Here is a 16,018-nt window from a genome sequence, read left to right as displayed (position 1 = left end):
TAGTCAAAGCATCTTGGTGAAGTTTTGCATGTCCTTAACTGGCATCCCCTTGTCCTGCTTGGCAAGAACAGGCCTCGAACCCCTACCTGCCAACGAGGGGCGGCACCACGGTGGCGTCGGGGGGTCGCTTCCGCTGCCCTTCCTGCAGACACGAGGTGGTCCTCGACCGGCACGGCGTCTACGGGCTGCAGAGGAACCTCCTTGTGGAAAACATCATCGACATATACAAGCAGGAGTCCACAAGGTAACCAGGAAATTTGTACCCCTAAAAGACATCATGCCACAGAAACAGACACAGTTTAGGACACTGTGGTGTCTTCATGGTCTTTCCATCATCAGATGTGAGGTTTCTGTAGTTACTTTATCTCTTGGCAAATAAGGCAATGGATTCTGCTGCTACACATGCCTATCGGTTTGCTGTGCAATGAAGTCAGCTTTCTCTTACTGCACACAGAAAGTTCATAGACTCCCAAATAGATGTTGAATTTTCCCATTTCCACTTATAGAAAAGGATTGTGTCATCCTAACCTACATGAGCTGTACTTACACATGCAAGCAAAGCCTTCAAGTCAGTATAGTTTATTTGCATAACTTAGGAAAAACTAGCTGGGTTCACATCATTTGTTTCATGAACTGTTCAGATGGATGCATCTGTATTTAATGTGCTTGTTCTCATTTTATGGAGGGAGAAAAGGTTTCAAATCTTGTCAGAAAATCCCAAGGAATAGGTAGAGCAAATTATAAGATAGCTGAAGTAGGCGCAGGAGATACCCTGCATCATAATAGCAAATCATAATTTAGCTCAAAGTCTCCAATCCTATCAGACTGGGATGTGACCTCATGATATTAAGTCTTATTTAAAACCTTATTTATAAGAGAAGTAATAGCCAGGAATAATCATATATTGGTGCTGTGTGGTGGTGTACGAGAGTCACAGTGCAGAGTAGTAGGTTCATCCTATAAAGTAAGATTGTTTCTGAACATCAGGGTCTAGAAACGGATTTGCAACCCATCCAGCAGTGGAACAACGTTAGSTCTTTGTCTCTCTTGCTGTGGGATGGGGTCGGACACATGCTGAGGATGGGGGGAGCACACTAAGGCTGAAACTAATGGTCCCAGGCCGCCAAGCAAGCAACTCCTCAGGCAAGGGCAAGAGCCTCTCATCGTTGATGTGCTGGTGAAYTGCAAGGGGTTTTGTAGGTCGTGCCCCGCCTGAAGGAAGACCAAATCCCGACCACGCTCCCTTACAGCCTCCCCGCTCCCCAGTAAGGGGCTGGATATCACAGGTATTGCTAGATAATGGTGGCAACAGGCTCACTGGAGCAGCTGGACACAGCCGGCTGATCCCGGTATCCWGTGCAAGGACATCAGGTGGCTTGGGGTGTCCTCCCCCTTTCCCACAGGAGGCCACCTGCACACAGAGTGTTTTGGACACCACCTGTGCCTCTGGCTATTCTTGGGTGTTTGTATCCCRTTGGGCTCTGCTGTAGCTGGACACAGCTTGGAGCTCCAAAACRCCGGAGAGCACGAAGCCGGCTTAAAAATGTCCTTTCTGCTGCCCTTAGCACTCTGTGCCAAGGGAAGGTCAGCTACCCCTGTGTCACTGATAGCCAAATATTATTTTAGTCTGGAAAATCCCTGAGGAAGTGAATTGACAAAGCTGGATTTTGCTTTTGACAAAACAAGCTGGACGAGTGTGTCTTCATGTCTTTCTTGATTTTTATTTTCAACTGAGAATTGTCTTTATCTTAAAAAAAATGCAGATATGGCTCGCTTATATCTTCCAGTTAGTTTATGGACAATTGGCAGAAAGCTCAGTTACATGAAGATATAAAACATCTGGTAGGTTTTCTTTTTAAGCTCCACTAAAGTAAAATGTAATATGATGAATAAAAGGAGGGAGTAGAAAAAAATATATATATGAGCATGTATTTCTTAGATATATGTCCAAAAGGTTTGCTTAATCCACTACAGTGCTTTTTTTACATTAATTATCAGGGTTACTTAGCAGCAGCGATGATAACAGCGTTATCTGAACTATTTGCCACTCTGAGGCCCCAGCTGCTTATCTCCTTCTGCCTGGCATTCCTCAGGCACCCGTGAGCGTGTGAGCAACATCTGCCATTGCTTTGTCCTGCGCTGCTCCACTGAAACCCAAAAGCCAAGAGAAATCAAGTCTGCTCTGCTTCTTTTGTACCATCTTCTTTCAAAGTGAGGGTAAGGTTTTAGCAGAAGAGTGAGATATACCTTTTGCATCCTTCTTCATTTCCAAGATGACCCTCCAAAGTAGCAGGTCCAGTGACTTTCTGACAGGGCCCTCTTTTCCCTCTAGTGTTCCTGTAGATAGAATTCACCATAAATGTCCATGTCCGGACCATGCCAGCTCTTAGCTGCTTTTCACGTGAACTTATGAGAATAAGATTAACTCATATATGGTGCAGGCTTTGTTTCCCGTGTAGGAAAAAATCACTTATTTTGAAAACATTTTTTTGATTTTTTTTTAGTTTTCAATTCGAATTAAGGCATTGTTCTTTCAAAAATAAAAATTGGGGCAGGACTTGTGTGATCAGATTGGGAGGCTCTGCCCTAGCTCTCACATACAGCCCCTGTTATTACTAACAACTGCATCATATGGTCTTTTTCACATTGCTCATCATTTCCAGCCGATGACAACTTAGCTTGCTGCCCAATTTAGAATCTATGAACAACGCAAGGAAAGAAATATTCAAGCAGGACATGGCTGCTACAAAGCTTTAAAGGAGGGAAAGCATTGAACCCAGTAAAAATGGGGTTGAATAAAATATTAAACCAAAGTTTGAGAATGTCTAGGGCACTGATTACCTGAACTTTTTGAGGAACTTTAAGGTGCCTGCTGCTGCTGGGAAGGGAAAACTGCAGGAGGCCGCAACTTCCAGCAAGCTCTAGCAGCGTCTAATGAGCTCTGTGAGCTATTCCAGATCAAAGGGTACTTTGAGCTTTTGTTCCAAGCTGACTCCTAATTAGGGAGGGTCAGCACCCTATCTGCCTCGGGAGAGGCCTGTGGAAGTGCTGCCTAGAGCACAGGGAACAGACACAGGACTTTGTGCAGCAGAAGTGCAGCAGAAGTGATTGGAAGCTGCGCAGGCTCTGCAGAGGGGACAGTGCAGAGCATTATGTGATGGGTCAGCTGTCCTGGCACTGCTGATGTCTCAGACCACTCCAAGAGACCAAGGCTGCAGGGAGAGCCCTGGGCACTTGGCTGGGGCAGGGGAGATGGGCTCCTCACCTGCAGCAGGTGAGTGCTGGGGGAGGGTCTGTGTCACGCAAAGATGCTGCAGGAGGTGGTCATGACGTTGTATCACTGCCCTGCATCAGAGATGACAAGAGACATCAACCAGATCTTCTCTGAGTCCTGCAGTGACAAGAGCCCAAACTCTCAATGGCACTGATGGAGGGGCAGACTGAGTCTTGTGGATGAGTCTCCCAGCTTACTTGGAAACTCCCATGGTGGTGAAGGCTGCAGTCTGGTGGCTTCTGGCAGGTGAAATCCTGCTCTGCCGGCAGAGCAGTGACAGCAGAGTRGGGTGACTGCCCTGGCTGCAGATGGGACTGGAAGCGCTGYCCCASCTCYGTATGAAGCACTGGAACCAGCTGARCCCAACACCCACAACAGCACCAGGAAGGACAYAGCAGCAGGAGACTCCCTAGGGATGGAGGTCCCTCTGCCAACCCAAGCTGCTGCCTAGGGAGGTTTGCTGAGGGCTTGGATCCAGGATATWATGGAGAGGTTGCTAAGGTTCGCCTGTCCCTTGGGCTGTTGCCTCCTGCTGCTCTTCCATGTGGGCACCAAGAAAATGTCCAAGGGAGACATGGGTCAGATGTCAAGGGAGACAAAGTCAGATGTGACTATGTGGCCTTGTGGYCTAAACATGAGGATAGATCAAAGGTGGCAAGAGGCTTGTGAGGATGAACAAGGAGCTTGTGAAAAAACTCAAATGTAAAAAGGAAGCATAGAAGAGATGGAAGGAGAGAGGGGTGACACAGGAGGAATGCACAGTCTGAGTGTGCAGAGATAGGAATAGGAAAGCTGTAGTCCACTTAGTTGAATCTGGTAGGGGATGCAAAGGGCAGTAAGAAAGGCTTCTACAAGCATGTCAGCAGGAAAAAGGAAGGGAAGGGAAGCCCCAGTGCTGAACGGTGCAGGGGCCCTCATGACAAAAAAACACAGAAAAAGCAGAGATAACCTATGCCTTTCTGTTGTTTTTTTGCTGGTAAGATAAAGGAAGCCCTCAGGAATCCCGGATCTCTGAGACCGAAGGCAACATTTGGAACATGGAAGAGTGCCCTTGATGGAAGAGGTCAGATTAGGGAACATTTAGAGAAAACATTTAAAAAAAGTGAATGTAAACAAGTCCGTGGTCCCTGATGGGATGCACCTAGGAACGCTGCTAGCTGTCTGGTGTCATTGCAAGGCCATTGTTRTCTTTGAAAGGTCATGGGGACTGGGAGAGGAACAAGAGGACAGGAAGAAAGCAATTGTTATCCCTTCTTCAAAAAGGGCAGGAAGGAGAATGTAGGAAACTACAGTCCAATCCAATCTCACCTCATTTTCTGGGAAGGTGATAGAGCAAATCAGTCTGGAAGCCTGGAAGTCAACACAAAAAGGACAAGAAGGTCAAGATGAATTTATGAAGAGGAAATCATGTTTGACCAACCTCATAGTCTTTTACAATGAGATGACTAACTTGATAGGTGAGGGGAGAGCAGTGGATATTTAACAAGACTTTTGACACTGTCATCCATAACATTCCYGTTGACAGGCTTATGAAATGTGAACTAGATTAGATGCCTCATGAGGTAGACTAAGAATTGGGTTCATTGTCAGCCTGAAGGGAAAGTGATGAGCAGCCCCAAATCCATTTGGAGGCCAGTCACTAGTGGTACACCCCAGYGGGCAATACTGAAGTCATTTAACATTAATGACCTGGATAATGGCACAAAGGCATCAGCAAGTTTGTAGATGATACAAAACTGGGAGAAGAGGCTGATKCACTAGATGGTTGTGCTGCCATTCAGAGAAATGTTGAGAGGCTGGAGAAATCTGCTAACAGGAACCTCATGAAGTTCAACAGAAGGTGACACCAAGTCCTGATCCTTGTGGGGAGTAACCCCACACAGCAGTGCGGCTGGAGAGCAACTAGCTGGAAAGCAGCTTGGCAAGAGAAGACCTGTGSTTCCTGGTGCACCATAAAGTGACTATAAGCACTCGTATGCACTCGTATGACAGTAATGCACTCGTATGACAAAGACAACCAAGAGCCTCCTGGGCCACATTATGAACAGTGTTGGTAGCAGAGTGAAAGATGCAATCCTGTGCTCAGCACTGGAGAGGCCACATCTGGAGTGCTGAGTTCTGGGCTCCCCAGTACAAGAGAGGGATGGAGCTACTGGAGTAAGTCCAGCAAAGGGCCATGAAGATAATTAAGGGACTGGAGCATGTCTTCTACACCAAGACGCTGAGAGAGAGCTGGGACTCTTTATCCTGGAGAAGAAAATGAATCTTATAAATGAATCTCAAGTGAATCTTAAAAATACMTAGTGAGATGCAAAGGAGTAAAGAAGACAGAGCCAGGCCCTACACCATGGTCATAGAATCAWAGAATGCTTAAGGTTGGAAGGGACCCCCAGAGGTSTTCTAGTCCAACCCCCCTACACAYGCAGRGTCACCTAGAGCACGGGGCACAGGGCTGCATCCAAGCGRGTTTGGAAGATCTCCTAAGAAGGAGACTCCACAACCTCTCTGGGCAGCCTGTGCCAGGGCTCTGGCACCCTCACTGTTAAGAAATGTTTTCTTAAGTTCCTGTGGAACTTTGGTGCCTTGGTGTGTGGCCGTTTCCTCTAGTCCTGTTGGGGGCCACCACTGAAAAGAGGCCGCCCCCTCTTCCTCACTGCCTCCCTTGAGGTATTTATACACGCTGATCAGGTCCCCCCTCAGCCTTCTCATCTCCAGGCTGAACAGGCCCAGCTCYCTCAGCCTTTGCTCATAGGGCAGATGTTCCAGGCCCCTGATCATCCTCGTAGCCCTGCAGTGGACTCTCTCCAGCAGCTCCACATGCCTCTTGTACTGGGGAGCCCAGAACTGGACACAGTACTCCAGATTTGGCCTTACCAGGGCTGTGTAGAGGGGGGCAATCACCTCCCTCAACTTGCTGGAGACGCTCTTCTTAATGCACCCAGAGAAAGGAAAATAAGTAACAGACATAGATTGAAAAACAGAAATTCCAMTTAAAGATAAGAGACCTTTTACTGTGAGGGTAGTAACCCCTGGAACAGGTTGCCCAGAAAAGCTGTGGAGTCACCAACCTTGGACGTATTCAAAACCCAGCTGGATACACTCTTGGGCAACCTGCTCCGGCTGACCATGCTGTGAGCRGTTGCTTGGACTAGTTGGTCTCCAGTGGTCCCTGCCAACCTCAGTGATCCTGTGATCCTGAGGAAGGAACAGTCTGTACRTGCCTGCTTTATTTTACCCTTTCCTTCAACATCTCAGAGTTGCACTGCTTGAAAGAGTGCTGTGCCCCACTGAGGTTTCTCTGAGCACAGATAACTCCTCTGATGAAGATTGAGAGGAAATCTTGGTTGTCATGCCCAGCTCAGTAAGTTTAACTCAAAGCCTAAAAACCTACTGGGAACAGAAGCAGCTCAAAGTTTGCTATTTTTTCCTTCCATTTATATATGAAAATGTAACAGGAAGTGTCCTAAAATCCCGTATGACCGCGCTATCAAAAATAGTCTCTTCAACTGAGCAGTGACAGATAATAAATCTTACAAGAAATTTGATCTAAACATGTTTTCATAAGTTTTTTTTTTTTTTTGCTTTTTGCCTCCCCGAGAGCCACACTCCATCTCCCAGTGAGGAGCAAGAGTTACATGATGGGACGGTACAGGAAGGGCCACAGTTCTCTCAGGATCCTCATTAAGACCATTTGCAATGTTGGTTTCAGGAGAGACCTTATACTTTTTATATTTTTTTTTCCAAAAAGCCTCTTGATTAATGAATTCATCTGTTCATTTTGTATCATAAAACACATTCCTGCAAATGTTACTCATGTAGCTAAGGGATGTAAGCAATGTGTGGGGAATACTTGTATGTTGGTACAGTTTAGGGCAGACCTGGCCAAATATGTTAACATACACAGTCACATGCTGTATAAAGATAGCAATTCCTTATCATTTCAAAAGAATTAGCTCTTATATGAGAGAGTAATGATAACGAGTAACGAGGTCCTAATCTTCATTTGATATAAATCTACATAAATTCATGTTTAGCTGTAATTATATTAACTCTTACTATACCCTTATTAAAGTGTGCATCTTYATGCACAGCAGCTTTGCTTTTCCTCCTCTTCACAGATCATGCACAAAACTCTGCACGTTGAGGTCCAAATCCTATTCTCACACAAAACGAGACTGTAGCAGTAAAATGCACCCTTAGTGTGTTAAGCAGTAGTATCTGCAGTTTCAAGCTACAACCCTAGCACCTTATCGTGCAACTGTGAGAAACCTCCTTGAAGGTCAGGGAAGAAGAGCTCAAAGCTCTCAGCTCATTTAAGCTACCTGCAACTTGCTTGGTCACAGATACACCTGTGATGAACCTTTTCTTCTACAGCCATGCAGTCATTTTCCTACTCTGCAACCTGTCATTTTAGGAGTAGTGTAGTATTTTGACCATGTAAAGCTAGAGGGTCTTCTCGGAATGCGCCTCCTCGGGACCCCTTCTGCAAATTTGCACCATTTTAACAGCCTGTGGCCCAGGGTTTCCTGCTAAAAATCTCTCCTCTTGCAAAGYCTAGGAAGGAAACCTGTTTATTTGTGACGGGATGTAAAACCTTCTGTCACTGCCTTGGGCAGCGCAACGGTTCAGGGAGTTCTGCCAGGTTTCTTCCAGCTCTTCGAGGTACCTTTGAAGGTTGGCTACTTCTGCTGAACTTAACTTGACACCATTGCCTTTTTGCCCCGTGCTGTCTTTCATGCTGGTGGCATGGTTCCAGTGACAAATAACATGCTTGTAGTTTCTCAGCTTGTAAATATTTTCAGGAAGTGTAGCTATTTCAGGCATAATCAATCATTTTCAAGTTCATTGTCTGTTACTGCCCCAGCATGCAGGTCCTCCCACTGGTGCTCTATAATATGGAAATGTTTGGGGGCAAACAATGTAAAGAATTCTTTACYGTGAAGACACACCTGTTCTGACTAACATTAATATGATACTGGTTTCAAAGCACTGAGTGCATTATGTACGTGTTTGCTGGAAATCTAGCCCAAATAATACAGGCTTCCTTCAGAAATGCCCAACTTGTTTTATTATAGTGTATTGTATGGTCTATTGAACATCACATATTTTCCTTAAAAATCCCTTTAATCTCAGCATTCTCTTTAAATTGAAAAATATGAATGATACATTCTTTATTGTTTGATCTTCCTTCATACTCATTTGATTGATTGTTGATTGATCTTTTTTATATTMATTTAATTGATCACATTCCATTTTAAGATCAGAAGAGAAAACCTCTGCTCTGTCTRCTCTGTTATTAAAAGGTGTTGACTGCTATCTCAACTCTACTAAACTATATGGAGTGTTACACTATATAAAATACTGGCCTTCCATATGTTTTTTAAACTTATGATGGGATGATTGATTGCCTCCTTCCTACAGGATTCTGTAAGATGGCTTAAAGAGCATAGGAATTACTTCTGTTTAATTTCTTCTAATTTTATAGTTTGGAAAAATGTTTTCTATTTAATGATGGAAAGATGTATTTCTATGATGCCATTGCACCTCTTCCTGTAGGCAAATGATAGTTCTTCTTCTGAATGGTAGTCAAAGGGTATGACATGCTATGTTGGGAAGATGTAGCATTGCCATAGTAGCACTGGTGGACAGCTTTGGTGGCTTCCACTCTGGAGATCTGAATTCTTTCCTAACCCTGCACCCACATCATTCTTGCCATGCACGTGCTCAGGGTGCTGAGGCTGGAGCTCAGGCTCAGAGGAGCATCAGYCTGCTGTGCAGCCTGCACCAAAGCGTTCTCTTAGGCTGAGCATGCTAGTTAAGTGACCTGTTTAAAGCAGGTTCCAGTTGAATATGCTCCTAAGATAGCAAAAACTGGTTTGCATGTGTATGGCTAAATTGTTTTGGTAAAAGGAAGATCAGAACTGAGTTGTAGTCTAGCAGTAGGGCTCCTGGCTCAGCACAGGCAAGGAACCACTCCTGTGCAACACATATACATGATGGCTGYGTTAGCTACAGCAAAAAAGTATGAGACCTTACCTGTCCATAAGGTCTCAATCATTTTTGTTACAGCCAGCCCTGACTGAAACATGCAAAGTACATTAGCAGAGCGGGTAGTTAAGCACATGAAGGTCCACGCTCTCATTTCCAGTTAGACTTCCACATAAGAGCTCTGTTGGACCTGGCCAAGTACTAAAGAATTGCATGATTACACCTAAAGCAATAAATATGTTTCCTCATTCAGAAGTTAGACAACATGGTAACTTAAAGTACACAGGTAGACCAAGGAGACCATCTTAGGAGGTTACTAACAGAGTGTCGAAAGTCAAGATAGACAACATCACCACATATTGTCACCATATCCTACTGTGCCATAATATTTAACCATACCTCTGTCTATTTTGTCACCCTATTTAACAGTTTTAAGTCTACAGAGTCTTCAGTTCAGTTTGGGACACTGCTATATCTATCATATGTAACATATAAATCATGTAGACCTCTCTCTATATATAAATCTACATGAACCCTACTCTAATTCATGATGACACCCTAAGCTTTATCACCATAAACTTGTGATGAGGATCAAGGCTTTATTTATTTATTTTCTTTTGCAGACCTGAAAAGAAGTGTGACCAACCAATGTGTGAAGAGCACGAAGATGAGAGAATTAATATCTATTGTTTGAACTGTGAAATGCCCACCTGCTCCTTGTGCAAAGTCTTTGGTGCCCATAAAGACTGTCAAGTTGCTCCTCTCACAAATGTTTACCAGAGACAGAAGGTAAATAACCTTTTCGTATCTCGTAATCTTCCCAGTGATTCATAGGACCATTCATAGGAAGGTATTCCCATAAGCTTCCTGGGACTTTCCAGAAGGACCTAGGGGGAAGAAGAGTCTTTTCCATTCCTGTCTGTGAGAGCAAGGTTCAGAAGCATATAGAAGCTCTCTATTTGGAAACATGGTGAAACATTTTAAGAGAAAAGGTATTACAGTGTCCCGATTTGTCATTAGCATAATGAGTAAACATTTTAGACAGAAGTGTGATGTGAAGATGAGGATCTTCCTTCTGAAGTTCCTAATTTCTTTTTTCTTAGTGCTTTTAGATCAGAAAAAAATAAAAGCAAGATTTTCAGCGTATGTGATGGGAAGAGAAAAGCCCGTTACAAATCTTACAAATCAAATAATAGAATAGTAGGTTCTTTCTGCTATAAGCATCCTCTTTTTTTAAGAAATGGGAAGTGAAAAACCTTCCTTGCAAGTGAATGTAGGAATATTCAATAGTTGGCAGCACAGGATGTACCTAACATCCTCTGCCCTTGCTGTCACCAGTAAAAGACTTGTTTATTTTTAATACTGTATTAATTTAAAACCTGACTCACTGAGTTATCCTCATGAGATAAACAGCTCATTTTTCTGGAGGGCCCCAGTGGGGCAAGCAATCAGACAGGCCAACTTTGCAATGCCAGCCTCCAACTTTGTCACACAGCTGCTTCCGTGCGTGCAAACTACAAATGAGAAGCTACTTTAGGAAAGGAGCTACAAGAATCAATCAAAAAAGGAGAAGGAGGAGAAGTTTCTTGGATGGAATCCATGCCCCAATCACTCCTTTCTGTGGAGATTTGTGAGCACTGGAGGGGTTTCCCTCCCAGCATGTCTGTGGAAAGGGGAAAGTGCAAGTAACTGCATCCTAGCACAACCATTGGCAGTAGCTGTGCCTAGCAAGGTYTTTGTGAGCTTGGAAGGTGTTCAGCCCGGCCACCACACGCTCTTGGAGCAGATGGGTGGTAATTCAGTGTACAGATAGTGAACTTCAAATAAAGATTTGAAGTTGCCATGCGGGAGAAATAATCCAGAGGCTGAGAGATGTGGGCTTTAAAGGATCCTTTACTAATGGTGTTACACCAGCTGGAGGTCATAAACACTTGCCTCTATAGCTAAGCCACTATAGGGTTTACCAAGGGCTCTTCATCTCCCTCAGCCCCTTCACCAAATTCTGAGGACTGGCTTCTCCACTCCTTTTCTCCAAAGGATGTCCCATAATCATCCTCATCCCTGCACTCAGGCCTTTCCCTACTTCCCCTTGGAGCAGAGACTCTTCTCCCTCCCAAGCAGAGGCACCTGCCTTGCCATTTCCACCTCCTTCTTCCTTTCTTCCCCAGCTTTCATTTATGTCACCCAGTAAGGCCCTCCACATTCCCGTTTGGTCTGACCCCTGTGAAGGTGCTTCCCTCACACTTTCTCCACCTCGTTCTCTCATTTTCTCCATCACTCTCCACAAGGTCTCACAGCCCCATTGCCTCTCACGGCAACAGCTCTGTAGTGGTCATGGTCATCGTAACTCAGGTAGATTCAGAAACTAAAAAGTCAACCTCTCTGGAGACAAAATGTTTTCTCTTGACAATCCCAAAATGTTTTCTCTTGACAATCCCACACATAGTGTTTTGGGAGTCTTGAAATACCTCCTGAGTGAATGTTCCTCCTTTCCAAACCTCAGCTTCCTCTGCCTGGGGAGTTTCAAAATGCCAGTGTTTTCAGTATATTTCAGGGGAGGAAACAAATGGAGAGGGTAACTTGTGGGGAGGTAAAGCTCCAGTTGTACTGGGTCCTGGTGAGAAGAACAGCTAAGGCAGCTCATTCGGCTGCAGCTCACTGTTAGACTTGCCACTCTGCAAAGCAAGAAGGTGGTGAGATTGCTGCCAGCATGAGGCAAGTGTTTAACCTCCCACCCGATTGCTCTCCTGTTACTGTCTAGTCTGAGCTCAGCGACGGCATCGCGGTCCTGGTGGGGAGCAACGACCGAGTGCAAGGGATAGTCACACAGCTGGAGGAGACCTGCAAGGTAGTTGAGGTGAGTGTCACAATTTTCAGTGTGATTATTTCAGTGTGAAATTGCATCTTTAAAATTAACCATAATGATCATGCTTTAGCAGACTTTATTTTGCCCAAATAGATTTCCAAATCATTTTGCTAAATAGTTACCTGTGGCTTTGYACAGTGTCAGCTGTAGTGCCTCGACCCAAGGGTATCTCCTGCTCAGCATCCTATCTYTGACACTTTCCAGGGGCATGTGATTAAGGACAGACAAGAATAATAAGCTTGTCTTGCTTATTAATGTCTTGCTCAGCATTCTCAGTTGCATAGCATATAAGTGCAATGAAATCAGACACAACAGGATGCCTTCAGTCCTCAGTTCCTGTAACTTCTCAAATAAGATACTAGAGTTGTACAAAAGTAGGTTTTGTTATATATTTATGTTGTCCTCTAAGGAGTCTTGTTGTGTTGCTCATAGGCAGAGAGAGTTGGGTTCTCATTGTGAGTTTGGATGTTCCTGTAAAGGTCTTACTCTGGCAGAGCTGGAATTAGTTTTGTGACGTTCAATACCAGAGAAGTGGCTTTCATTTCCTCCAAGAGGTTGGCTACAGCAAAGCAAATAAAAATTTCAGCTCAGGCCAATTTGAGGATCACAGAGCAGTAGGCTGAAAGGAGCTCATATGAATTGATTTTACGATCAGTGTTTGATGAAGCATCTGCTGAAGCAATTGCATCCCTCTCAGCCCAATTAGAATTCTATTGACCCTTCGGAGTTGGAGCAGAAAAGAGAAGCTGCAGTGAAAAAGAAGTTAACGCAAGACRTATAGGTTCTAATTGATAGGAAAAATTGATTCCACAAGCTAAGTACACAGTTGTCCAAGGCTCCTGTTTCCTCAGAGCAAAGAACAGAAAGTGTCCAAGTTTGGTTCAAAGACTATAAAACCATTAGCCCAAGTAAATGAGAGAGAGTGTTAGYAGCAAGTCACAGCTTTGTAGTCAGGAAGGCTTCACATTGCAAGGATGAAATTGGCTGCTATCTGGACTTTGCAGACAAAAACAAGCCTTTCAAGTAGGTTGGCTGCAGAAATTTAAATGATACAAAAGCAAAAGCTTATACTCATTTAAGCTGAACTAGCTGATCCAAAAACAAAACTTCAAACATCTAGTCTGGAAGTACGGAGAGAACACTGTGCTAAAAATACCTTATTAAACACAACAGAAACTAGCTGCCTCAAATTCATCTACTCATGTAGTCAAACCTTTGAACAGCAAGCCTAAAGAAAGCAGAGTCATTTTACCTTCCAATTTTTTAACAGGCTTTCCACCTTTAAAGACAGAGATTGCAAAAAATAGAACTTACCTTGGCGCTTCCATGTTACATTTCAAGCAAATCACATTTCCTACCATACCAGGGCTTTGTCTGCATTGACATCAGTTTGTCCTTGAAGATGAAAAGCTACAGCTGGAGCTGAGAAATGTGCACACCTGGAAACAGTGTTTATAATCCGAGATTGTCTCTTCTCCCTGCTTAATACTTGGCAGAGAACAATAGAGACTCGTGATAGCTGAAATTCAGGATCAGTTTTCTTTGTCTTCTTCTTGTAGTAAGCAAGAGCCTGCAGTTCTGTATTTTGCTATTGCTCCTGTCCAAGCTTTAAAAAAGGAGTAAAACAAAATAAAACTGATTTATATCTGCATAGCTTATAACTGATTGAAACCTAGAACAAATTCACATATTATGGGAATAGAGAAATAAAAAAACATATAAAATGTTAAATACTCAAAGTCAGTAATGAATAATTGAATAATGCTAAGCCAGGTAATAAAAGCAGGAATAAAATAGTAGGAATAAAATAGTGAAGTAAAAATTAAAGTATTTACTTTCAATGTTAATGCCATAGGCCAGTCAATACAGATACCATACAGAAAAAGCAATACAAATCACATTCGAGAACAAGAACACATTTCTTTTTGCTATAGCTGTGTTTTATTAAAAAGGCTAAATGTATGGGAACACATTATGCAGAAATATTTAAGCATGTGTGTTTAGGAACCTGTTTTGCACTCTCGTGTTTGAAGTTAACAATTCTGTAATACCTACTGGCAGGAAATAGGTATGAGAGCCTAGAGACAGAGAAAGACTCTCAGGGTCCTTTGCCAGCTTTTTCTCTCTTCTTTCTCCATCTCTTGTCCTGTATCGAATGGCAAAGATAGAACACATCCGTCCTGAAATTAAGGTTATTTTACAAGTGATCTGAATGGCCCTTCAGAGGAGGTCACTGTAGATATGAAGAGGTTGCGGTAGATCAAAAAAAAAAAAAAAAAAAAAAAGAGGAGTCTGGAAGAAGAGGAAGGGCCTGGGGAGCTGAATGACATCCAGGAATTACAGCTCGCCAGGTTCCAAAGTTTCCTTAACTCCTATCCTATAAAACACTAATCCTCCATTTCAGCCCAGTTTTTAGCATCTCCGTGGATGCGGACTCAACGGCCTCCTTGGCATTTGCTCCACTCTGCAGGCAGGGCCAGACCTTGGCTGAAGCGGCATCACACGGATCTTTTCAGTGATTCCTGCCTCATAACCAGGCAGGTGTACGTAGGTATCCGTACCGTCTCCGTTGTTCTCACGGCTCCACTCAGCTTGTCCATATGCACAGCTAAGCCCGGCTCTGTTTCCCTTGCTGCAGACCAGGCCAGGGCAGGGGTGCTCCCAGCAGCCTTGGCCCCTTCCCAGCAGTGGCTACCTAAATAAAAAAGGCTGGTCAAGTGGCACTGTTCCCTGCTCATCATGTTGATGTTGCTGCCTCCTTCCCACCAGTAGACCTGAGCCCCACGGCATACACAGAGCAGTTTCTGGGAAGTGCCGAAGACCTCAGGAGGGCAAGACTTGCCATGAAGCCAGGCCTTGGCCTCTCATGAGTTTTAAATTAGAGGTGCCTGTTTAATTTAAGAGTGCCTGTCTTCCTCATTTGGAAGCAAAGGCAACTGATGCAGAAGGATCTCTGTTTGATCCCCTTGTCTTTGTGAATGTTGAATGTGATGCTTGGCCATATGTCCATCTTCAAAGGCATCCTTTGAAATGACACAGAGCAGACTGTCATCAGCCTCAGGAAAGAGCTCTGGCTGAAAGGCAAGAAAAAAGTGGAATTCTCTCTGGCTAAATGGCACTAGCAATAATCAGCCTTTAACAGTTCCAAAAGTACTGCGGGACTGTTAATAATCCTCTGCTGCAAGGATCTCAGCTTTATGCCCCAAGGGCTGAAGATGAGGAATTGATTCAGCCTCGGTTCCCAAGAAAGACATTAAAATAATCACCTTCATCCACAGCAAGATAACCACAATAAGGACAGTACAGCACCCAGAAGTGCAGCCTTTTCCCCGCCGTGTGCCCTGGGGCACGCAGATGACTCAGATGCTTCTGCTTGGAAGACCTCAGACATTATAGATAACCGGTCTCCGCCGTCATCCCCGTTTTCCTCCCTTACAGCCGCTCCGTGCTCTCCTTAGAGAGCTCTCAATGAAGCAGTCATCAAACCCATCTTCCTCACTCAGTGAAAGCAGTAGAAGTACAGCACTCGTGTTTCAAAAAAGGGGGTGAAAATTAGAGCCAGAAAATAGGGTTTGAATCTGACATCCTCTCATCTTCATTCTTTCGGCACGAACCGTTTTTTGCAAAGAACCTCTACCTCTATCAGTGCATAGTAAAACTAATATAGTGGACACTTACTGGCAAAATAGAGTGGAAGAGCACTTAAGTTTAAAAAAAAAAAAAAAAACAGGCCTAACCAAGATAGTTTCAGATTCTTTAGTAGAAAAACAGAATCTTCAGAATTGATTTGAGATTTTTTTTTCATTTAAAGACTATTATATTCATGTCAATGAATCCAGTTACTAATATGGCACTTTTTAAAAAACTTTTCCTGATGACTTTTAAATAGC

The 16,018-nt window shown here is 43.9% G+C and overlaps 1 protein-coding gene across 1 annotated transcript in view; it reads left to right on the top strand.

Moving 5' to 3' along the window:
* Window positions 1–16,018, top strand: part of TRIM55 (tripartite motif containing 55) — a 39,621-nt gene that overhangs the window by 585 nt on the left and 23,018 nt on the right. The window contains exons 2-4 of the mRNA XM_026035610.1: window positions 72–244; window positions 9,886–10,051; window positions 12,024–12,119. Coding sequence (XP_025891395.1) covers window positions 72–244; window positions 9,886–10,051; window positions 12,024–12,119 — 435 coding nt within the window. The remainder of the gene's footprint in view (window positions 1–71; window positions 245–9,885; window positions 10,052–12,023; window positions 12,120–16,018) is intronic.

Source organism: Nothoprocta perdicaria, unplaced genomic scaffold (genome assembly GCF_003342845.1).
Source record: "Nothoprocta perdicaria isolate Ctin4 unplaced genomic scaffold, notPer1 scaffold_162, whole genome shotgun sequence".
Taxonomy (NCBI): domain Eukaryota; kingdom Metazoa; phylum Chordata; class Aves; order Tinamiformes; family Tinamidae; genus Nothoprocta; species Nothoprocta perdicaria.
The sequence above is the reverse complement of the archived record's forward strand: the minus strand, read 5'-3'. Positions and strand labels throughout refer to the sequence as shown.